Raw genomic sequence first — 24337 nt, 5'->3', positions numbered from 1 at the left:
ATCTCCTTGCCACAGTTGATTGATATAGGTATTCCGCTATGTTCGCATGCTTCAGCTGTACCGGACCCTAGATGAAATAGTTTTAATCTAAGGGATTGTCGATAAAAATTATATCATAAAATGAATCGTGGACATTTTGAACGATTTATAAGAGCAAAACTGTTTTTATGGTGGCAGTGTCTGATAATTCGAGCAGGAGCTCACATGGCCTGTTTCTTTAGTGCTAAATAGTTAACATAATTAACTGTAGAAACTACAATTAATTAAACTGTAAAAGGTTTAACCTGCACAAGCTTGCTCGTTACAACTCTGTATTTCTTCAGTATCTCCCTCACATTCCGCTCCCCCATTGGCTGGAAGGGGACTGTCGCAGTTCCTAGTTCTTGTTTGTGTTCCTCCTCCACATTCCACTGAACATGTCGACCAATCTCCATAATCTCCCCAGCCTCCGTCTACTTTCAATCCTGGATTTTAGAAAGGATTAGTGAATTAAAATCAGACTTAGTTTTCTGACCGTGTCTCATTAAGCTTAATATGGCAGTTAAATTAATCATCTGCAGTTAACATTTTATAAATGATATAAAATTTAACCTGAATGGCACTCCCAGGTAGCAGTTAAGTATTTGTAAATTCCACCACAAGGATCTCCAAATATACTGTTTAGTGCTTCTACTGCACAGGAATTCTTTCCATCACATCGTTCCTTCATCGCCTGAAGAGAGGAAATTGTTTGAGATCTACTGTCAGTGTTAACAATGTTGACTCAACATGATGAATAGCAATTTTGTGGTTAAAGATTATTATTGACTCAGTTTTTCTAACACCATTACAATGAATTCATACACGTAATACAATAAACAAGTTTGCACATATATATATTGTTAACAAGTTCAGACCTGAAGTGAAGTTTCTGAGATACAGTCTCCACCATAAGAAAGTCCACAAGTGTTCTCATTGGAGTAAACACCATAGGCCGCATGCTTGATATTTATCATCTCCTCGCCACAGTTGATTGATATAGGTATTCCGCTATGTTCGCATGCTTCAGCTGTACCGGACCCTAGATGAAATAGTTTTAATCTAAGGGATTGTCGATAAAAATTATATCATAAAATGAATCGTGGACATTTTGAACGATTTATAAGAGCAAAACTGTTTTTATGGTGGCAGTGTCTGATAATTTGAGCAGGAGCTCACATGGCCTGTTTCTTTAGTGCTAAATAGTTAACATAATTAACTGTAGAAACTACAATTAATTAAACTGTAAAAGGTTTAACCTGCACAAGCTTGCTCGTTACAACTCTGTATTTCTTCAGTATCTCCCTCACATTCCGCTCCCCCATTGGCTGGAAGGGGACTGTCGCAGTTCCTAGTTCTTGTTTGTGTTCCTCCTCCACATTCCACTGAACATGTCGACCAATCTCCATAATCTCCCCAGCCTCCGTCTACTTTCAATCCTGGATTTTAGAAAGGATTAGTGAATTAAAATCAGACTTAGTTTTCTGACCGTGTCTCATTAAGCTCATAATTTATAATAATTTGTGAAAATATTTCGACGACATGGCTGTATTCTTTATTTTCAGTTACCAAGATGATATTGCGAATAGTTTAATATGGCAGTTAAATTAATCGTCACCTAACATTTTATAAATAATTTAAATTTAACCTGAATGGCACTCCCAGGTAGCAGTTAAGTATTTGTAAATTCCACCACAAGGATCTCCAAATATACTGTTAAGTGCTTCTACTGCACAGGAATTCTTTCCATCACATCGCTCCTTCATCGCCTGAAGAGAGGAAATTGTTTGAGATCTACTGTCAGTGTCAACAATGTTGACTAAACTTGATGAATAGCAATTTTATGGTCAAGGATTACAATTTACATAGTTTTTCCAACACCATTACAATGAACATACACGACACCCGAATACCATAAAACAATAAATAAGTTTGAACATATATCTATTGTAAACGAGTTCAGACCTGAAGTGAAGTTTCTGAGATACAGTCTCCACCATAAGAACGTCCACAAGTGTTCTCATTGGAGTAAACACCATAGGCCGCATGCTTGATATTTATCATCTCCTCGCCACAGTTGATTGATATAGGTATTCCGCTATGTTCGCATGCTTCAGCTGTACCGGACCCTAGATGAAATAGTTTCAATCTAAGGGATTATTGATAAAAATTATATCATATAAAATAAATCGTGGACATTTTGAACGATTTTATATAAGAGCAAAACTGTTCTTATGTTGGCAGTGTCTGATAATTCGATCAGGAGCTCACATGGCCTGTTTCTTTAGTGCTAAATAGTTAACATAATTAACTGTAAAAACTACAATTAATTTAAACTGTAAAAAAGGTTTAACCTGCACAAGCTTGCTCGTTACAACTTTGTGTTTCTTCAGTGTCTCCCTCACATTCCGCTCCCCCATTGGCTGGAAGGGGACTGTCGCAGTTCCTAGTTCTTGTTTGTGTTCCTCCTCCACATTCCAATGAGCATGTCGACCAATCTCCATAATCTCCCCAACCACCGTCTACTTTCAATTCTGGATTTAAGAAAGGATTAGAATTAAAATCAGACTTAGTTTTCTGACCGTGTCTCATTAAGCTCATAATAACATGTGAAAACATTTCGACGACATGGCTGTATTCTTTATTTTCAGTTACCAAGATGATATTGCAAATAGTTTAATATGGCAGTTAAATTAATCATCAGTTAAGGCCACAGGGGGGGGGGGGTCCGAGGTCGAAAAAACGTTTTTTGCCAGTTGGCAGACCACGTACTATCTGACGCTTGCACACCACCCTTAGCCCCCCAGAGCGCCTAGTTTGTCGTAAAATTGAGGTTAACTATTGCCTTTTTAATCAGTTAACCTCACAAATAACCAGTTCTTAACATTTTGTTGCTCTCATCACAAGTTAAACTTATCAATGGGTATCAATTAGCCATCCAATGTGAACAGAACTATTATATGTCCTTTATTTGTTGGAAAATTGAGGTTAACATATTTTCTCAGAATCAGTCTTTTGACTGTTGACTCTCCTGAACAATTTATTTACCACCTCAAAAACCTATCTTCTCCTAGAGCTTTTATCCATTTCACCTCAAATTTGGAATTTATGTTCCTGACATAAATTTAAAAGTTTGTTTTGTAACGATTGTTGTAATTTTGCTCCTAACTCGTTTTATGAGGTTAACCATTTTAAATTTTGTAAATTTTGTAACCCGCACTCATGGTTAATCTCAGCTTTGGAGCAAGATATCATAAATCGTTACATAACAAAAACTCAAAATACCTTGAAGAACATTGTTGCCAAGTTACAAGGTTCTAAGTCATAAACTGAAAAAGAAGATAGATTTTGAACACAATTTTATTTAAAGTTTTTATTTACAATAGAATTACAGGTAAACCTCAAAATTCAACGCGCGATATCTTCAAATAGGAAACTTTGTTTTCGGTAAGGACAAAAGCATTTGAAAATTTAGATCGAGCTCTACAACATATCTCAAAATCTCAAAATTGACCTCGGACCCCCCCCCCCCCCCCCCCCCCCTAGCTGTGGCCTTAACATTTTATAAATAATATAAAATTTAACCTGAATGGCACTCCCAGGTAGCAGTTAAGTATTTGTAAATTCCACCACAAGGATCTCCAAATATACTGTTTAGTGCTTCTACTGCACAGGAATTCTTTCCATCACATCGTTCCTTCATCGCCTGAAGAGAGGAAATTGTTTCAGATCTACTGTCAGTGTTAACAATGTTGACTCAACATGATGAATAGCAATTTTGTGGTCAAGGATTATTATTAACTCAGTTTTTCCAACACCATTACAATGAACATACACGTTACACAATAAATGAGTTTGAACATATATCTATTGTAAACTAGTTCAGACCTGAAGTGAAGTTTCTGAGATGCAGTCTCCACCATAAGAAAGTCCACAAGTGTTCTCATTGGAGTAAACACCATAGGCTGCATGCTTGATATTTATCATCTCCTTGCCACAGTTGATTGATATAGGTATTCCGCTATGTTCGCATGCTTCAGCTGTACCGGACCCTAGATGAAATAGTTTTAATCTAAGGGATTGTCGATAAAAATTATATCATAAAATGAATCGTGGACATTTTGAACGATTTATAAGAGCAAAACTGTTTTTATGGTGGCAGTGTCTGATAATTCGAGCAGGAGCTCACATGGCCTGTTTCTTTAGTGCTAAATAGTTAACATAATTAACTGTAAAAACTACAATAAAATTTAACTGTAAAAGGTTTAACCTGCACAAGCTTGCTCGTTACAACTTTGTGTTTCTTCAGTATCTCCCTCACATTCCACTCCCCCATTGGCTGGAAGGGGACTGTCGCAGTTCCTAGTTCTTGTTTGTGTTCCTCCTCCACATTCCACTGAACATGTCGGCCAATCTCCATAATCTCCCCAACCTCCGTCTACTTTCAATCCTGGATTTTAGAAAGGATTAGTGAATTAAAATCAGACTTATTTTTCTGACCGTGTCTCATCAAGCTTAATATGGCAGTTAAATTAATCATCTGCAGTTAACGTTTTATAAATGATATAAAATTTAACCTGAATGGCACTCCCAGGTAGCAGTTAAGTATTTGTAAATTCCACCACAAGGATCTCCAAATATACTGTTTAGTGCTTCTACTGCACAGGAATTCTTTCCATCACATCGTTCCTTCATCGCCTGAAGAGGGGAAATTGTTTGAGATCTACTGTCAGTGTCAACAATCTTGACTCATCATGATGAATAGCAATTTTGTGGTCAAGGATTATTATTAACTCAGTTTTTTCAACACCATTACAATGAACATACACGTAACACAATAAATAGGTTTGAACATATATCTATTGTAAACTAGTTCAGACCTGAAGTGAAGTTTCTGAGATGCAGTCTCCACCATAAGAAAGTCCACAAGTGTTCTCATTGGAGTAAACACCATAGGCCGCATGCTTGATATTTATCATCTCCTCGCCACAGTTGATTGATATAGGTATTCCGCTATGTTCGCATGCTTCAGCTGTACCGGACCCTAGATGAAATAGTTTCAATCTAAGGGATTATTGATAAAAATTATATCATATAAAATAAATCGTGGACATTTTCAGCGATTTATGAGAGCAAAACTGTTCTTTTGATGGCAGTGTCTGATAATTTGAGCAGGAGCTCACATGGCCTGTTTCTTTAGTGCTAAATAGTTAACATAATTAACTGTAAAAACTACAATTAACTGTAAAAGGTTTAACCTGCACAAGCTTGCTCGTTACAACTCTGTGTTTCTTCAGTATCTCCCTCACATTCCGCTCCCCCATTGGCTGGAAGGGGACTGTCGCAGTTCCTAGTTCTTGTTTGTGTTCCTCCTCCACATTCCACTGAACATGTCGACCAATCTCCATAATCTCCCCAGCCTCCGTCTACTTTCAATCCTGGATTTTAGAAAGGATTAGTGAATTAAAATCAGACTTAGTTTTCTGACCGTGTCTCATTAAGCTAATAATAATATGTCAAAACATTTCGACGACATGGCTGTATTCTTTATTTTCAGTTACCAGGATGATATTGCAAATAGTTTAATATGGCAGTTAAATTAATCATCACTTAACATTTTATAAATAATTTAAAATTTAACCTGAATGGCACTCCCAGGTAGCAGTTAAGTATTTGTAAATTCCACCACAAGGATCTCCAAATATACTGTTTAGTGCTTCTACTGCACAGGAATTCTTTCCATCACATCGTTCCTTCATCGCCTGAAGAGAGGAAATTGTTTGAGATCTACTGTCAGTGTCAACAATGTTGACTCAACATGATGAATAGCAATTTTGTGGTCAAGGATTATTATAACTCAGTTTTTCCAACACCATTACAATGAACATACACGTAACACAATAAATAAGTTTGAACATATATCTATTGTAAACAAGTTCAGACCTGAAGTGAAGTTTCTGAGATGCAGTCTCCACCATAAGAAAGTCCACAAGTGTTCTCATTGGAGTAAACACCATAGGCTGCATGCTTGATATTTATCATCTCCTCCCCACAGTTGATTGATATAGGTATTCCGCTATGTTCGCATGCTTCAGCTGAGTTTTCTGATCGTGTTTTATTAAGATGAATATTATTTGAAAACTTTCCGAAGACATGGCTGTATTTTTTATTTTCAGTTACCAGGATGATATTGCAAATAGTTTAATATGGCAGTTAAATTTATCATTAGTTAACATTTTATAAATAATATAAAATTAAACCTGAATGGCACTCCCAGGTAGCAGTTAAGTATTTGTAAATTCCACCACAAGGATCTCCAAATATACTGTTTAGTGCTTCTACTGCACAGGAATTCTTTCCATCACATCGTTCCTTCATCGCCTGAAGAGGGGAAATTGTTTGAGATCTACTGTCAGTGTCAACAATCTTGACTCATCATGATGAATAGCAATTTTGTGGTCAAGGATTATTATTAACTCAGTTTTTTCAACACCATTACAATGAACATACACGTAACACAATAAATAAGTTTGAACATATATCTATTGTAAACAAGTTCAGACCTGAAGTGAAGTTTCTGAGATGCAGTCTCCACCATAAGAAAGTCCACAAGTGTTCTCATTGGAGTAAACACCATAGGCCGCATGCTTGATATTTATCATCTCCTCGCCACAGTTGATTGCTATAGGTATTCCGCTATGTTCGCATGCTTCAGCTGTACCGGACCCTAGATGAAATAGTTTTAATCTAAGGGATTGTCGATAAAAATTATATCATCAATCATAAAATAAATCGTGGACATTTTGAACGATTTATAAGAGCAAAACTGTTTTTATGGTGGTAGAGTCTGATAATTCAAGCAGGAGCTCACATGGCCTGTTTCTTAAGTGCTAAATAGTTAACATAATTAACTGTAGAAACTACAATTAATTTAACTGTAAAAGGTTTAACCTGCACAAGCTTGCTCGTTACAACTCTGTATCTCTTCAATGTCTCCCTCACATTCCGCTCCCCCATTTGCTGGAAGGGGACTGTCGCAGTTCCTAGTTCTTGTTTGTGTTCCTCCTCCACATTCCACTGAGCATGTCGACCAATCTCTATAATCTCCCCAACCACCGTCTACTTTCAATCCTGGATTTTAGAAAGGATTAGTGAATTAAAATCAAACCTAGTTTTCTGACCGTGTCTCATTAAATCTAATAAAATACGTCAAAACATTTCGACGACATGTGACATGGCCGTATTCTTTATTTTCAGTTACCAGGATGATATTGCAAATAGTTTAATATGGCAGTTAAATTAATCGTCATTTAACATTTTATAAATAATTTTATTAAAATTTAACCTGAATGGCACTCCCAGGTAGCAGTTAAGTATTTGTAAATTCCACCACAAGGATCTCCAAATATACTGTTTAGTGCTTCTACTGCACAGGAATTCTTTCCATCACATCGTTCCTTCATCGCCTGAAGAGGGGAAATTGTTTGAGATCTACTGTCAGTGTCAACAATCTTGACTCAACATGATGAATAGCAATTTTGTGGTCAAGGATTATTATTAACTCAGTTTTTTCAACACCATTACAATGAACATACACGTAACACAATAAATAAGTTTGAACATATATCTATTGTAAACAAGTTCAGACCTGAAGTGAAGTTTCTGAGATGCAGTCTCCACCATAAGAAAGTCCACAAGTGTTCTCATTGGAGTAAACACCATAGGCCGCATGCTTGATATTTATCATCTCCTCGCCACAGTTGATTGCTATAGGTATTCCGCTATGTTCGCATGCTTCAGCTGTACCGGACCCTAGATGAAATAGTTTTAATCTAAGGGATTGTCGATAAAAATTATATCATATAAAATAAATCTTGGACATTTTGAACGATTTATAAGAGCAAAACTGTTTTTATGGTGGCAGTGTCTGATAATTCGAGCAGGAGCTCACATGGTATGTTTCTTTAGTGCTAAATAGTTAACATAATTAACTGTAGAAACTACAATTAATTAAACTGTAAAAGGTTTAACCTGCACAAGCTTGCTCGTTACAACTCTGTATCTCTTCAATGTCTCCCTCACATTCCGCTCCCCCATTTGCTGGAAGGGGACTGTCGCAGTTCCTAGTTCTTGTTTGTGTTCCTCCTCCACATTCCACTGAGCATGTCGACCAATCTCTATAATCTCCCCAGCCTCCGTCTACTTTCAATCCTGGATTTTAGAAAGGATTAGTGAATTAAAATCAAACCTAGTTTTCTGACCGTGTCTCATTAAATCTAATAAAATACGTCAAAACATTTCGACGACATGTGACATGGCTGTATTCTTTATTTTCAGTTACCAGGATGAAATTGCGAATAGTTTAATATGGCAGTTAAATTAATCATTAGTTAACATTTTATAAATAATTTTATTAAAATTTAACCTGAATGGCACTCCCAGGAAGCAGTTAAGTATTTGTAAATTCCACCACAATATAGAAAACGGAGTTCTCTTAGTGTTTAGTGTGTGCTAGTCAAACTCTAGTCACGAAGCACGAACGGCAGGGCGTACCGTAAGGTAGAAATGAAACGAGTATATTAAAAAGGATAATTAATTAAAAGGAAAAGTAATACAAAGTGAACGTCAACAGATAAAAACTTCCAAGTGTTCGCTCTAATCGATTAACGTGATTATAGATCACACGACGTGTCAAATCACAACTGGTAGTGCTCAGTAAAACTGGCTACCGTTAATTCGAATCCCTTAAAGTTATTAAGAGGCAACTAAGAAGTGAGCTCTCCACATCCGGCTCTCCGGGTATACTCTCAAAACTTCGTCACGCCATACTGCGTGACGGCACAACGCATCTGCTTGTACCACGTGACACGCCGTCTCGCCAATGAGCACTCCACTAGCAGTCACCCTGTGTCCGCGAGGACCAACCACAGGTCTGGCTGTTAGTCAGGTGCAAAGTGAGCGGACGGCTCGTTACAGACAGTTAGTCTGACAGTAGTTCTGCCAGCCAACCGACTTACACTCAAAATGTGTAACTCCCAAATACGAACATATAAAAACATTGGTTAATATATACCCGGAAACACATACTAAATTCTACGTCCCGTAAACGTTATACTAAAACTAAGATATCCTAAAAGATATCTCTAAATACCATATTACAACATCTCTGGTCCTCCGGGGCGTGGGTTCGGATCCCACCGTGGCCTCCAGATATAGAAAACGGAGTTCTCTTAGTGTTTAGTGTGTGCTAGTCAAGCTCTAGTCACGAAGCACGAACGGCAGGGCGTACCGTAAGGTAGAAATGAAACGAGTATATTAAAAAGGATAATTAATTAAAAGGAAAAGTAATACAACGAACGGCAGGGCGTACCGTAAGGTAGAAATGAAACGAGTATATTAAAAAGGATAATTAATTAAAAGGAAAAGTAATACAAAGTGAACGTCAACAGATAAAAACTTCCAAGTGTTCGCTCTAATCGATTAACGTGATTATAGATCACACGACGTGTCAAATCACAACTGGTAGTGCTCAGTAAAACTGGCTACCGTTAATTCGAATCCCTTAAAGTTATTAAGAGGCAACTAAGAAGTGAGCTCTCCACATCCGGCTCTCCGGGTATACTCTCAAAACTTCGTCACGCCATACTGCGTGACGGCACAACGCATCTGCTTGTACCACGTGACACGCCGTCTCGCCAATGAGCACTCCACTAGCAGTCACCCTGTGTCCGCGAGGACCAACCACAGGTCTGGCTGTTAGTCAGGTGCAAAGTGAGCGGACGGCTCGTTACAGACAGTTAGTCTGACAGTAGTTCTGCCAGCCAACCGACTTACACTCAAAATGTGTAACTCCCAAATACGAACATATAAAAACATTGGTTAATATATACCCGGAAACACATACTAAATTCTACGTCCCGTAAACGTTATACTAAAACTAAGATATCCTAAAAGATATCTCTAAATACCATATTACAACAACAAGGATCTCCAAATATACTGTTTAGTGCTTCTACTGCACAGGAATTCTTTCCATCACATCGTTCCTTCATCGCCTGAAGAGAGGAAATTGTTTGAGATCTACTGTCAGTGTTAACAATCTTGACTCAACATGATGAATAGCAATTTTGTGGTCAAGGATTATAATTTACATAGTTTTTCCAACACCATTAAAATGAACATACACGAAACACAGTAAATAAGTTTAAACATATATCTATTGTTTACAAGTTCAGACCTGAAGTGAAGTTTCTGAGATACAGTCTCCACCATAAGAAAGTCCACAAGTGTTCTCATTGGAGTAAACACCATAGGCCGCATGCTTGATATTTATCATCTCCTCGCCACAGTTGATTGATATAGGTATTCCGCTATGTTCGCATGCTTCAGCTGTACCGGACCCTAGATGAAATAGTTTCAATCTAAGGGATTATTGATAAAAATTATATCATATAAAATAAATCGTGGACATTTTCAGCGATTTATAAGAGCAAAACTGTTCTTATGTTGGCAGTGTCTGATAATTTGAGCAGGAACTCTCATGGCCTGTTTCTTTAGTGCTAAATAGTTAACATAATTAACTGTAAAAACTACAATTAATTAAACTGTAAAAGGTTTAACCTGCACAAGCTTGCTCGTTACAACTCTGTATTTCTTCAGTATCTCCCTCACATTCCGCTCCCCCATTAGCTGGAAGGGGACTGTCGCAGTTCCTAGTTCTTTTTTGTGTTCCTCCTCCACATTCCACTGAACATGTCGACCAATCTCCATAATCTCCCCAACCACCGTCTACTTTCAATCCTGGATTTTAGAAAGGATTAGTGAATTAAAATCAAACCTAGTTTTCTGACCGTGTCTCATTAAGCTTAATATGGCAGTTAAATTAATCATCTGCAGTTAACATTTTATAAATGATAAAAAATTTAACCTGAATGGCACTCCCAGGTAGCAGTTAAGTATTTGTAAATTCCACCACAAGGATCTCCAAATATACTGTTTAGTGCTTCTACTGCACAGAAATTCTTTCCATCACATCGTTCCTTCATCGCCTGAAGAGAGGAAATTGTTTGAGATCTACTGTCAGTGTCAGTGTCAACAATGTTGACTCAACTTGATGAATAGCAATTTTGTGGTTAAAGATTATTATTAACTCAGTTTTTCCAACACCATTACAAATACAATGAACATACACCTAATACAATAAATAATTTTGAACATATATCTATTGTTACAAGTTCAGACCTGAAGTGAAGTTTCTGAGATACAGTCTCCACCATAAGAAAGTCCACAAGTGTTCTCATTGGAGTAAACACCATAGGCCGCATGCTTGATATTTATCATCTCCTCGCCACAGTTGATTGATATAGGTATTCCGCTATGTTCGCATGCTTCAGCTGTACCGGACCCTAAATGAAATAGTTTTAATCTGAGGGATTATCGATAAAAATTATATCATATAAAATAAATCTTGGACATTTTCAACGATTTATAAGAGCAAAACTGTTCTTATGATGGCAGTGTCTGATAATTTGAGCAGGAACTCTCATGGTTTGTTTCTTTAGTGCTAAAACGTTAACATAATTAACTGTAAAAACTACATTTAACTGTAAAAGGTTTAACCTGCACAAGCTTGCTCGTTACAACTCTGTTTATCTTCAGTATCTCCCTCACATTCCACTCCCCCATTGGCTGGAAGGGGACTGTTGCAGTTCCTAGTTCTTGTTTGTGTTCCTCCTCCACATTCCACTGAACATGTCGACCAATCTCCATAATCTCCCCAACCACCGTCTACTTTCAATCCTGGATTTTAGAACGGATTGGTGAATTAAAATCAGACTAAGTTTAGTTTTCTGACCGCGTCTCATTAATAAGCTCATAATAATATGTGAAAACATTTCGACGAAATATGGCTGTATTCTTTATTTTCAGTTACCAGGATGATATTGCAAATAGTTTAATATGGCAGTTAAATTAATCGTCATTTAACATTTCATAAATAATTTACAATTTAACCTGAATGGCACTCCCAGGTAGCAGTTAAGTATTTGTAAATTCCACCACAAGGATCTCCAAATATACTGTTTAGTGCTTCTACTGCACAGGAATTCTTTCCATCACATCGTTCTTTCATCGCCTGAAGAGAGGAAATTGTTTGAGATCTACTGTCAGTGTCAACAATGTTGACTCAACTTGATGAATAGCAATTTTGTGGTCAAGGATTATAATTTACATAGTTTTTCCAACACCATTAAAATGAACATACACGAAACACAGTAAATAAGTTTGAACATATATCTATTATAAACTAGTTCAGACCTGAAGTGAAGTTTCTGAGATGCAGTCTCCACCATAAGAAAGTCCACAAGTGTTCTCATTGGAGTAAACACCATAGGCCGCATGCTTGATATTTATCATCTCCTCGCCACAGTTGATTGATATAGGTATTCCGCTATGTTCGCATGCTTCAGCTGAGTTTTCTGATCGTGTTTATTAATTTGAAAACTTTCCGACGACATGGCTGTATTTTTTATTTTCAGTTACCAGGATAAAATTGCAAATAGTTTAATATGGCAGTTAAATTAATCATTAGTTAACATTTTATAAATAACATAAAATTTAACCTGAATGGCACTCCCAGGTAGCAGTTAAGTATTTGTAAATTCCACCACAAGGATCTCCAAATATACTGTTTAGTGCTTCTACTGCACAGGAATTCTTTCCATCACATCGTTCCTTCATCGCCTGAAGAGAGGAAATTGTTTGAGATCTACTGTCAGTGTTAACAATGTTGACTCAACTTGATGAATAGCAATTTTGTGGTCAAGGATTATAATTTACATAGTTTTTTCCAACACCATTAAAATGAACATACACGAAACACAGTAAATAAGTTTGAACATATATCTATTATAAACTAGTTCAGACCTGAAGTGAAGTTTCTGAGATACAGTCTCCACCATAAGAAAGTCCACAAGTGTTCTCATTGGAGTAAACACCATAGGCCGCATGCTTGATATTTATCATCTCCTCGCCACAGTTGATTGATATAGGTATTCCGCTATGTTCGCATGCTTCAGCTGTACCGGACCCTAGATGAAATAGTTTTAATCTAAGGGATTGTCGATAAAAATTATATCATAAAATGAATCGTGGACATTTTGAACGATTTATAAGAGCAAAACTGTTTTTATGGTGGCAGTGTCCGATAATTCGAGCAGGAGCTCACATGGCCTGTTTCTTTAGTGCTAAATAATTAACATAATTAACTGTAGAAACTACAATTAATTAAACTGTAAAAGGTTTAACCTGCACAAGCTTGCTCGTTACAACTCTGTGTTTCTTCAGTGTCTCCCTCACATTCCACTCCCCCATTTGCTGGAAGGGGACTGTCGCAGTTCCTAGTTCTTGTTTGTGTTCCTCCTCCACATTCCACTGAACATGTCGACCAATCTCCATAATCTCCCCAACCACCGTCTACTTTCAATCCTGGATTTTAGAAAGGATTAGTGAATTAAAATCAGACTTAGTTTTCTGACCGTGTCTCATTAAATCTAATAAAATACGTCAAAACATTTCGACGACATGGCCGTATTCTTTATTTTCAGTTACCAGGATGATATTGCAAATAGTTTAATATGGCAGTTAAATTAATCGTCACTTAACATTTTATAAATAATTTTATTAAAATTTAACCTGAATGGCACTCCCAGGTAGCAGTTAAGTATTTGTAAATTCCACCACAAGGATCTCCAAATATACTGTTTAGTGCTTCTACTGCACAGGAATTCTTTCCGTCACATCGTTCCTTCATCGCCTGAAGAGAGGAAATTGTTTGAGATCTACTGTCAGTGTTAACAATGTTGACTCAACATGATGAATAGCAATTTTGTGGTTAAAGATTATTATTGACTCAGTTTTTCCAACGCCATTACAATGAACATACACGTAATACAATAAATAAGTTTGAACATATATCTATACTGTTAACAAATTGAGACCTGAAGTGAAGTTTCTGAGATACAGTCTCCACCATAAGAACGCCCACAAGTGTTCTCATTGGAGTAAACACCATAGGCCGCATGCTTGATATTTATCATCTCCTCGCCACAGTTGATTGATATAGGTATTCCGCTATGTTCGCATGCTTCAGCTGTACCGGACCCTAAATGAAATAGTTTCAATCTAAGGGATTGTCGATAAAAATTATATCATAAAATGAATCGTGGACAATTTCAACGATTTATAAGAGCAAAACTGTTTTTATGGTGGCAGTGTCTGATAATTCGAGCAGGAGCTCACATGGCCTGTTTCTTTAGTGCTAAATAGTTAACATAATTAACTGTAGAAACTACAATTAATTAAACTGTAAAAGGTTTAACCTGCACAAGCTTGCTCGTTACAACTCTGTGTTTCTTCAGTATCTCCCTCACATTCCGCTCCTCCATTGGCTGGAAGGGGACTGTCGCAGTTCCTAGTTCTTGTTTGTGTTCCTCCTCCACATTCCACTGAACATGTCGACCAATCTCCATAATCTCCCCAGCCTCCGTCTACTTTCAATCCTGGATTTTAGAAAGGATTAGTGAATTAAAATCAAACCTAGTTTTCTGACCGTGTCTCATTAAATCTAATAAAATACGTCAACACATTTCGACGACATGGCCGTATTCTTTATTTTCAGTTACCAGGATGATATTGCAAATAGTTTAACCCATTAGGGACGACGAGTTTTAAAGTTTGCCGATTTTGATGCCGTTTAACACACTAGGTCACTTTACAGCAAAAATGAGATATCCAAAAAAGCTAATCTGTATCTCGTTTACTTTAAAAGATACAGCTATGGTCGCATACGACCCACTCGTCCGGGTCGCAAACGACCCATCACGGTTTTTCGGCTTTAACTTCTGAAACAAAGACGTTAGGATAAAATAAAATAAAAAGCATAAGTTAAAAACATATGGTCAATACTGTGTGACTCTAACTTTTTAAAAATAAAGAATTTGGGTCATTAACGACCCACTCGGCTCACTTGCTTATTACTACATATGTCCATGTAACTTCTTGAATTCAGCCTAAAGCATGACATCATAAGTTGAAAAGCGCCTCTCAGCAAGTGATAATCATCATAAACTGCGAAAAATCGGTTAAATGGGTCATTAGCGACCCACTAAGACCACAAAATTGATTAATTAAATATAATGTTGTCAAACTTTTACAAATATTAGTATAAAAACATGTTATATCTTGGTCATTACTCCTGTACGTTGATTTAAATTTTAAAATCGATCAACTGGGTCAATAACGACCCACTCGGAAGTTGAACCACGACATTAATTATCAGTATCATGTTGTTCTACCATCAAGAAAGACACTCGTAGGTCTTAATTCCACGCAAACCACGGGTGGCTGACTACTAGCCCTTCTGAGATCTGGAGTCTCACGGTAATCTGCAGATCACGTCACCCAATGACTGACGAATAATGGGCAGAATTGGATTGATAGGTAGGTGAGTTTATCAGCTGTTAGTACACGACCGTAATGTCGTGAGACAGCAAACAACTTGCCTATCTTTTCCCGATTCCTAGAACGTCCAAGAAGAACTATACAACTGCTGGATTCAGATTTCAGATGGCTGCATCTACTCTCTTCGCAGCTCCCTTTCTTTACTTCTTAGGGGCCGTTCATATATTACGTAATCACTTATTGGACAATTTTTACGCCCCCCCACCACATAGCTATTATGTCAAAATTACACAAGCTTAATCATTTGAAAACTCCCCTCCCTCTCGGCCGATTACGTAATACTTGTTTTCGTTTTGAAAGCTGCTTCGTTGTTGCGGGGTTTGTTACCCAAAACGAGGTAGTTGTCTGAGAGATTGCAGGTTGCAGCACCACCAGCCAAATGGGGGGGGGGGGGGGGGGGGGGGCTTTTTCCTTGTCCTTCTTCACAGAGCTGTAGATGTAGCCATCTGAATGCAGCAGTTGTTTAGTTATTCTCGTACTTTCTAGGAATGAAAAAAACATATTGGCATGTTGGATTAGAATATGCAATTTGACCACTCGTCTTTCAGTATTTACCCAAGGTTACAGGATATCTCGTATACTTCGTTCAGGGGATTTTCCTTGAGTGACATGATCTGATCACCGTGGGACCCTGGGTCTCAAGCGGTGGGTTGTAGCAGGTCGTTTACCAAGATTCGAAATTGACGAAAAAGGTAACAGAATCTATAAGCAACAACAACAGCATGGCTATTACCTAGCTATAGCAAGTTAGGAACGAGGGCCGATTCCTTTTCTTTTGCGGCACGGCCACGGTCCTTTCGGTACAGATTTCCACGCACCATAGTATTATAGTCAGGACGCAACTCCAGGCATATGCAGTAGTGTTATTCTCGCAGCTCTTTGATGAGTGATGACGGCCCTTCAGTTGGCCCTGGATCTCAGAAGGGCTAGTAGTCAGCCACCCGTGGTTTGCGTGGAATTAAGACCTACGAGTGTCTTTCTTGATGGTGGAACAGCATGATACTGATAATAATTGATGAGGTGGTTCAACTTCCGAGTGGGTCGTTATTGACCCAGTTGATCAATTTTAAAATTTAAATCAACGTACAGGAGTAATGACCAAGATATAACATGTTTTTATACTAATATTTGTAAAAGTTTGACAACATTATATTTAATTAATCAATTTTGTGGTCCTAGTGGGTCGCTAATGACCCATTTAACCGATTTTTCGCAGTCTATGATGATTATCACTTGCTGAGAGGCAATTTTGAACTTATGATGTCATGCTTTAGGCTGAATTCAAGAAGTTACATGGACATATGTAGTAATAAGCAAGTGAGCCGAGTGGGTCGTTAATGACCCAAATTCTTTATTTTTAAAAGGTTAGAGTTACACAGTATTGACCATATGTTTTTAACTTATGCTACAGTTTTTATTTTATCCTAACGTCTTTGTTTCAGAAGTTAAAGCCGAAAAACCGTGATGGGTCGTTTGCGACCCGGACGAGTGGGTCGTATGCGACCGCAGTTAGTAAACAGCGTCTAGCTCTGTTTGTGAACATCTGATTATCACGGGCTTTTCTTATGTCTCAAGGAAATCGTTGCCCGCAACTATTTTGTCCTCAACAAAATAAGCCTACATAAAGTTTTAATGTCCCAATCAAGGCAAGAAGTAAAGTGAAATATTTTCCAATTATGACGACTAATTAGCCTAATTATTTAGTTGTTAGTAATTAATTGGGTCTCGACTGGAAAGTCAATAATGTAGCCCAATAAATTTTGAGCATATGTGCGAAAGATTCGTTGCGTTTAGTATTATGGTTTGTCCTCTATAGCCTCTAGAAAAGGTGGGTCGTAAACGACCCTATCGTCCCTAATGGGTTAATATGGCAGTTAAATTAATCGTCATTTAACATTTTATAAATAATTTAAAATTTAACCTGAATGGCACTCCCAGGTAGCAGTTAAGTATTTGTAAATTCCACCACAAGGATCTCCAAATATACTGTTTAGTGCTTCTACTGCACAGGAATTCTTTCCATCACATCGTCCCTTCATCGCCTGAAGAGAGGAAATTGTTTGAGATCTACTGTCAGTGTCAACAATCTTGACTCAACATGATGAATAGCAATTTTGTGGTCAAGGATTATAATTTACATAGTTTTTCCAACACCATTAAAATGAACATACACGAAACACAGTAAATAAGTTTAAACATATATCTATTGTTTACAAGTTCAGACCTGAAGTGAAGTTTCTGAGATACAGTCTCCACCATAAGAAAGTCCACAAGTGTTCTCATTGGAGTAAACACCATAGGCCGCATGCTTGATATTTATCATCTCCTCGCCACAGTTGATTGATATAGGTATTCCGCTATGTTCGCATGCTTCAGCTGTACCGGACCCTAGATGAAATAGTTTCAATCTAAGGGATTATTGATAAAAATTATATCATATAAAATAAATCGTGGACATTTTCAGCGATTTATAAGAGCAAAACTGTTCTTATGATGGCAGTGTCTGATAATTTGAGCAGGAACTCTCATGGCCTGTTTCTTTAGTGCTAAATAGTTAACATAATTAACTGTAAAAACTACAATTAATTAAACTGTAAAAGGTTTAACCTGCACAAGCTTGCTCGTTACAACTCTGTATTTCTTCAGTATCTCCCTCACATTCCGCTCCCCCATTAGCTGGAAGGGGACTGTCGCAGTTCCTAGTTCTTTTTTGTGTTCCTCCTCCACATTCCACTGAACATGTCGACCAATCTCCATAATCTCCCCAACCACCGTCTACTTTCAATCCTGGATTTTAGAAAGGATTGGTGAATTAAAATCAGACTAAGTTTAGTTTTCTGACCGCGTCTCATTAATAAGCTCATAATAATATGTGAAAACATTTCGACGAAATATGGCTGTATTCTTTATTTTCAGTTACCAGGATGATATTGCAAATAGTTTAATATGGCAGTTAAATTAATCGTCATTTAACATTTCATAAATAATTTAAAATTTAACCTGAATGGCACTCCCAGGTAGCAGTTAAGTATTTGTAAATTCCACCACAAGGATCTCCAAATATACTGTTTAGTGCTTCTACTGCACAGGAATTCTTTCCATCACATCGTTCCTTCATCGCCTGAAGAGAGGAAATTGTTTGAGATCTACTGTCAGTGTCAACAATGTTGACTCAACATGATGAATAGCAATTTTGTGGTTAAAGATTATTATTGACTCAGTTTTTCTAACACCATTACAATGAATTCATACACGTAATACAATAAATAAGTTTGCACATATATATATTGTTAACAAGTTCAGACCTGAAGTGAAGTTTCTGAGATACAGTCTCCACCATAAGAAAGTCCACAAGTGTTCTCATTGGAGTATACACCATAGGCCGCATGCTTGATATTTATCATCTCCTCGCCACAGTTTATTGATATAGGTATTCCGCTATGTTCGCATGCTTCAGCTGTACCGGACCCTAGATGAAATAGTTTCAATCTAAGGGATTATTGATAAAAATTATATCATAAAATAAATCGTGGACATTTTGAACGATTTTATATAAGAGCAAAACTGTTCTTATGTTGGCAGTGTCTGATAGTGATAATTCTATCAGGAGCTCACATGGCCTGTTTCTTCAGTGCTAAATAGTTAACGTAATTAACTGTAAAAACTACAATTAATTAAGTAATTAAACTGTAAAAGGTTTAACCTGCACAAGCTTGCTCGTTACAACTCTGTGTTTCTTCAGTATCTCCCTCACATTCCACTCCCCCACTGGCTGGAAGGGGACTGTCGCAGTTCCTAGTTCTTTTTTGTGTTCCTCCTCCACATTCCACTGAACATGTCGACCAATCTCCATAATCTCCCCAGCCACCGTCTACTTTCAATCCTGGATTTTAGAAAGGAAGAGTTGTTATATGAATTTCTGTTATATTTCACGTAACTTAAAAACTGATCAGATGAACATTGTTATACTTATTATATAGTAATTGTAAAACTCCAATTAACCGTGGAGTATGGGGCAAAGAACAGCACTATTTGTGATTCTGGATTCGGGGTTTGCGGTAAATTGGCGATCTGTTTTTCACAGTTCACATAATCATAATGTCTTCACGTAATTGTATTTGTACATGTATGTTGACTGTTGAGCCGCGTATTTGGAGAAAGTAAATGACCGTGCGGTAATTTGGGGTTTGAGTTGCGGTTTAAAGCCCAAATAGAAGTGCAGTTAATCGGGGTTTACTTACTTTCATGTTTAATTCCTGTTTAATTTAATTCCTGTTTAATCTTATGCATCATATTCATGCTGTACAAAATTTACAATTTCCCATAAGGGGTCGTTCACATATTACGTAATCATTTTTTGGAACATTTTTAGTTTTACCCCTCCCCCCCTCCGTTATAATTTTTACACATAGCTATTGTGTCAAAATTACACTATAAGCGTCATCATTTGGAAACCCCCCTCCTTCGGCTGATTACGTCGCGTCGCGTAATCGTTAATATGTGAACGACCCCTAACCGTAGGACACTCTAATTAACATTACAGGGATTAGTTAGACTTAGGGATATTAATAATAATTATTTTATGGAGCTATTTAGACGCAATTAATAACCCTAGGCCTAAAAGTAAAATGTAAAAATAAAATAATCCAGCGGTATAAATTCTTTTAAAATCTTACGATCACGAGAACTTGAAATTAAAGTTTAATACGACCATTGTAATTGTTATATAATGGACTAGCCCGGCGTGCCGCCAACGTGTGCTACTTTAAGCACTACATCGTAGCGTCAGTGCTACTAGGTAGTGCGCCATCGACAGTGAGCCGCGCGTGCCGACTGTAGGATGGTTTTTTAGCGCTAATTTCGGCCAGCACAATTTTCTTCAAACAAATAGATATTGAGTATCCTTCCCGACCTCCGATTGCAACAAAAATTGGTAAGCTTACTCATAGACTTACAAGGAAAGTGTCCGAAAAGTTTAAAGCATATCCAACTATCAGATATTATGTTACAGCTGAAAGCAGCGTATTTTGCCCCATTTTGATCACTATATCAACTTTGTAGCGCGATGCGTTACTGTGCCGCGCCGCGCACTCAATAAGGCTTCTCTGGCTAGATCGGCGAGATGCGCTACTGTGCCGCGCCGAGCTGCCATGAATTGACATCGTCAATTAATATCAACTCCGATATCCACCAAACTTTTCGGACAGTTGTGAAAGCCCTATTGGAAGGTCGTCGCCAATTTTCAGAATGATCTCATTTAAGGAACTGAATTGAAGATATATCCAAATAATACGACAAAAATCAACGAATTTGGTCAAATTTGGTCAAATTACGCGACTTTTACAGCTAATTATGCTCCAAAAGCCGCGCACCATCAAATATAGCACTCAAGCGAAACTCACTGATATTACCAAAAAAGTATGACAAATTTGGTATTGTGAAAATTCTCACAGTCTCTAAAAAACAATGGTACAAAAATTTTTTAAATCCGAGCAAGTTTATTTTTATGGCCCCTAGCACTGTACTTGCCTCATGTCTCGGGCCATAAAATTTCGAGAACTAGAAAGCGGCGCGTGCTACTAGTAGTAGTACTTCTTGGATCGAGGACTTCGCCGCTTCGACGCGCCGCGCGAACTAGCATTCTTGCTTCCATCATTTTTGAAACGATCATTCTTGCAACGATCGTCGATTGTTGCTTTGCTTCGCATTACTGCCACTGGGCTGCGCTCAGCCTGTCATTTCGCCGAACATGATAGCCGGAGGTCCTTGGTCCCCAGGTAATGCTTCGCAGAGCAACGATCTCGGTGGGTTCATGACATCGTCAATCAATAGTACTTCGAAGAAATTTAGACGAGTAACTGTAAGTTTAGTGTAACATCCGTCAAAATAATTAAATTGTAAATTTGTAATGGATTTTTTATTAGTTTAAAATACTAATTACTGCTTGACCATTGTTAATGATCTGGCCCGGCGCGCGCTACTTCGTAGCACATAGCACTTGCCATCGGGCCACATTTCTCGATCGAGAAGAAACGGCGCGCTACTTCGAATAAATTTAGACGAGTAACATCCGTTAATTAGTATAGCCATGTGTGACGTACGTGTCTGCGCGTACTGCATGATGCGCTTCGGCGGTCGCGCGCTACTGCAAGCGAGAGGGCTCTGGTTGGAGCAACTACACAGTATACAATTAGGTGAACTTTGTGGATCAGCCGAAACTACAGTTAAGTCGCAATTAGCGGGTCGATTCGACATTTGAAATCGAGGTACATCGTTTTCATGAATTTTCATGATCACCATTAATCTAACTCTAGTCTACTTCTAGTCTCTAAGCACTAAGGGATATTGCAAAGTTTAGTGTTTACTCACCTTTGCATTCGTAGTTACAGCTTTTCAGTTTTCTTTCCATAGCAGAACATTTCTTTTTTCCTTTCTTTTTCAATTTCAATGCAGATGAGGAAGCACACCCAAGGTTTGAGGTAAATCCTGAGTACAGTGTTGAGTGTATTATTTAAAATAAAATTGTTCGATAGGCTGGTGGACTTGGAGGGAACTACCTACAACCTAATAATCTAATATATAATCTAAATATCGGAATTTATTCGACGAGATTACCATGGAATTTGGATTCTGATTGTGTCAGTGTAGTATCGGGTCGTTCACATATTACGTAATCACTATTTTAGCAATTTTTACCCCCTTCCCCCTCCGTAAAAAACCGTAATCAAGACCCAACCCCCCTGGCCCGGCCTCCTCACAGCAATATTACGTAATCATGGCCTAGAGTGGCGGGTTTTTTTCGATTTTGTTGAGGAAAATACTGTTGTAATGCTTATTTAATAAAAATAAGGATGGTTGAAGTTTTACCGAAAATGGACTTGACCCATCAACGAAAATCGCTAATAAAAAACTAACAAATTACAACAATCCAGTGTGTTAGGGAGCCGCTCAAACTGTTTACTAATTGATCTTCCAAGCCTAAGGGGCGCCCTGTTGTTCCCGTGATCATGTATGCAAAAATGTACGACCGAGGTCACGTAATGAAGCCCCTAACTGAACTGCGGGCCTAATTGCCTGTTTTCGATTTAATGAGGTTTACACAACTTTCGAGCAGCTATGTTGAGATAAATGGTGATCGGTTTACTATATGTTATATTATACACTACACATTTAAAGTTAAACTTAAACATCTGTCAGCCCTTATCCTGTTAGAATTATGTGAAGGATATATCAAATGCGAGAATGCCAAAAGTTTACGACGAGAAAGATTGTACAACTATGATAAGATGTTGGTAATGGTACCTCGTTAAATCGAAAACAGGCAATTAGGCCCGCAGTTCAGTTAGGGGCTTCATTACGTGACCTCGGTCGTACATTTTTGCATACATGATCACGGGAACAACAGGGCGCCCCTTAGGCTTGGAAGATCAATTAGTAAACAGTTTGAGCGGCTCCCTAACACACTGGATTGTTGTAATTTGTTAGTTTTTTATTAGCGATTTTCGTTGATGGGTCAAGTCCATTTTCGGTAAAACTTCAACCATCCTTATTTTTATTAAATAAGCATTACAACAGTATTTTCCTCAACAAAATCGAAAAAAAAAACCGCCACTCTATCATGGCCTGACCCCCCTTCCTTGACTTTTTCCCTAGAAAACAATTTTCACTGCGTTTCATGCTACCCTGATCATGATGAGCCGAAATCATTGTTATGATATCCAGCCAAGCACCTTCTAAACTACTTACTATTACTTCTAGAGGGTAAAAAGAAAATGTTGATTATGTAATCAATGACCAAACCCCCCGGCCCCGTAATCAACCGTAAGCATTTGGAAACCCCCCTTCCCTTCGGCTGGTTACGTAATATGTGAATGACCCCTATTATATTAGTACTACTAGTACTACTAGTTAACAATCATACTTATGACCGTCCAAATATTAAGTTCGTCCGTGAACAGTTTGTTCAACTCAAAGTTCAATCAAATATTTTCCCAAACGCATTCCACTACAAACATATTATCCTGGATATGTCTACTTTTTAATTTCAGTAAATTTCAATTTCTATATCGGACTAAATTAAAGAAGTAGTTTAAAAATGTTAAATGAGTAACAACATTTGTCATAATGGGATCACTTTCTACGGCTTCCCCGCCGGCCCCGTTCGCTTTTTTTCTGCGAAAATTTCGGATTTTTGTAATGTTTATAATTATATAATCACGTGCCATGAAAATGCCCCCTCCTTGCTCCTGTACTACTCTGGCTCGCAACTGAAATCCGAATAACCTGTGTACATGCAGTGTGCTTTAGTTTTACTTATAAAAACGTAGTTATAGCTGGGGGAGTCTTACCAAGATTGAGACATTTCTTTTTGTACTTCTTTACCATCTTTTTCATTTTGTTTTTGGAAAGATTGCAGTCATTTGCAGCAGTCAGCTCAAAAACAATCAACAAAAAAGTCAACTTGACGAAAACCGTAGCCATTGTGATTTTTCACTAGTTGCTAGGTGGTACGAAACTATCAAAACACCGATAGAGAGATTAATGATAAGTCAAAGTGAGACTGTGGTTTGAAGACGTTGTCTTACTGGGTGGATCATACTCCGCATGAGGGCGGGAATAACATAACTAATTATCCTTTTATCTCTTCTGCTATTGTCTCCGGAGCTTACTTAAATTAACAAAAAGGTTGGTTAATATTTCAATTTGTTCTTAACTATCACTGGTTGACTGTATATTTATATATCAGGGAGTTTAACTTAATCTATTGGTAGGGCCTCATGAGCTCATGTTTTGACGCCTC

At 37.7% G+C, this 24337-nt stretch overlaps 1 protein-coding gene across 1 annotated transcript; it reads right to left on the bottom strand.

Moving 5' to 3' along the window:
* Positions 1–586: 586 nt before the first annotated feature.
* On the bottom strand, positions 587–23922 carry LOC134823869 (SCO-spondin-like). The gene is made up of 40 exons (XM_063835465.1): positions 23886–23922; positions 19241–19420; positions 18843–19006; positions 18538–18658; positions 18145–18324; positions 17762–17925; positions 17459–17579; positions 14397–14576; positions 14016–14179; positions 13711–13831; positions 13324–13503; positions 12943–13106; positions 12639–12759; positions 12334–12485; positions 12031–12151; positions 11638–11817; positions 11260–11423; positions 10946–11066; positions 10639–10818; positions 10256–10419; positions 9995–10073; positions 8050–8118; positions 7667–7830; positions 7364–7484; positions 7142–7149; positions 6279–6399; positions 5962–6122; positions 5660–5780; positions 5277–5456; positions 4899–5062; positions 4596–4716; positions 4289–4468; positions 3907–4070; positions 3604–3724; positions 2373–2552; positions 1984–2147; positions 1667–1787; positions 1278–1457; positions 897–1060; positions 587–712 (listed from the first exon to the last, which is right to left on the bottom strand). The coding sequence occupies exons 1-40, from the start codon at positions 23920–23922 to the stop codon at positions 587–589; spliced, it is 5688 nt and encodes a 1895-aa protein (XP_063691535.1).
* Positions 23923–24337: the final 415 nt, after the last annotated feature.

The sequence above is a fragment of the Bolinopsis microptera genome, chromosome 12 (assembly GCF_026151205.1).
Source record: "Bolinopsis microptera isolate Bmic1 chromosome 12, MBARI_Bmic_1.0, whole genome shotgun sequence".
NCBI classification, from domain to species: Eukaryota; Metazoa; Ctenophora; class Tentaculata; order Lobata; family Bolinopsidae; genus Bolinopsis; species Bolinopsis microptera.
Note: the sequence above shows the minus strand (reverse complement) of the source record. Positions and strands in the feature narration are given on the sequence as shown.

Excerpts from the sequence above, each read along its gene's own strand:
- LOC134823869 (XM_063835465.1), bottom strand. The coding sequence starts at position 23,922 with ATGGTAAAGAAGTACAAAAAGAAATGTCTCAATCTTG. Across the intron at positions 17,926-18,144 it reads TAACGAGCAAGCTTGTGCAG|GGTCCGGTACAGCTGAAGCA; the intron begins GTTAAACCTTTT and ends TATTTCATCTAG. Across the intron at positions 5,781-5,961 it reads TCTCAGAAACTTCACTTCAG|GCGATGAAGGAACGATGTGA; the intron begins GTCTGAACTTGT and ends TCCTCTCTTCAG.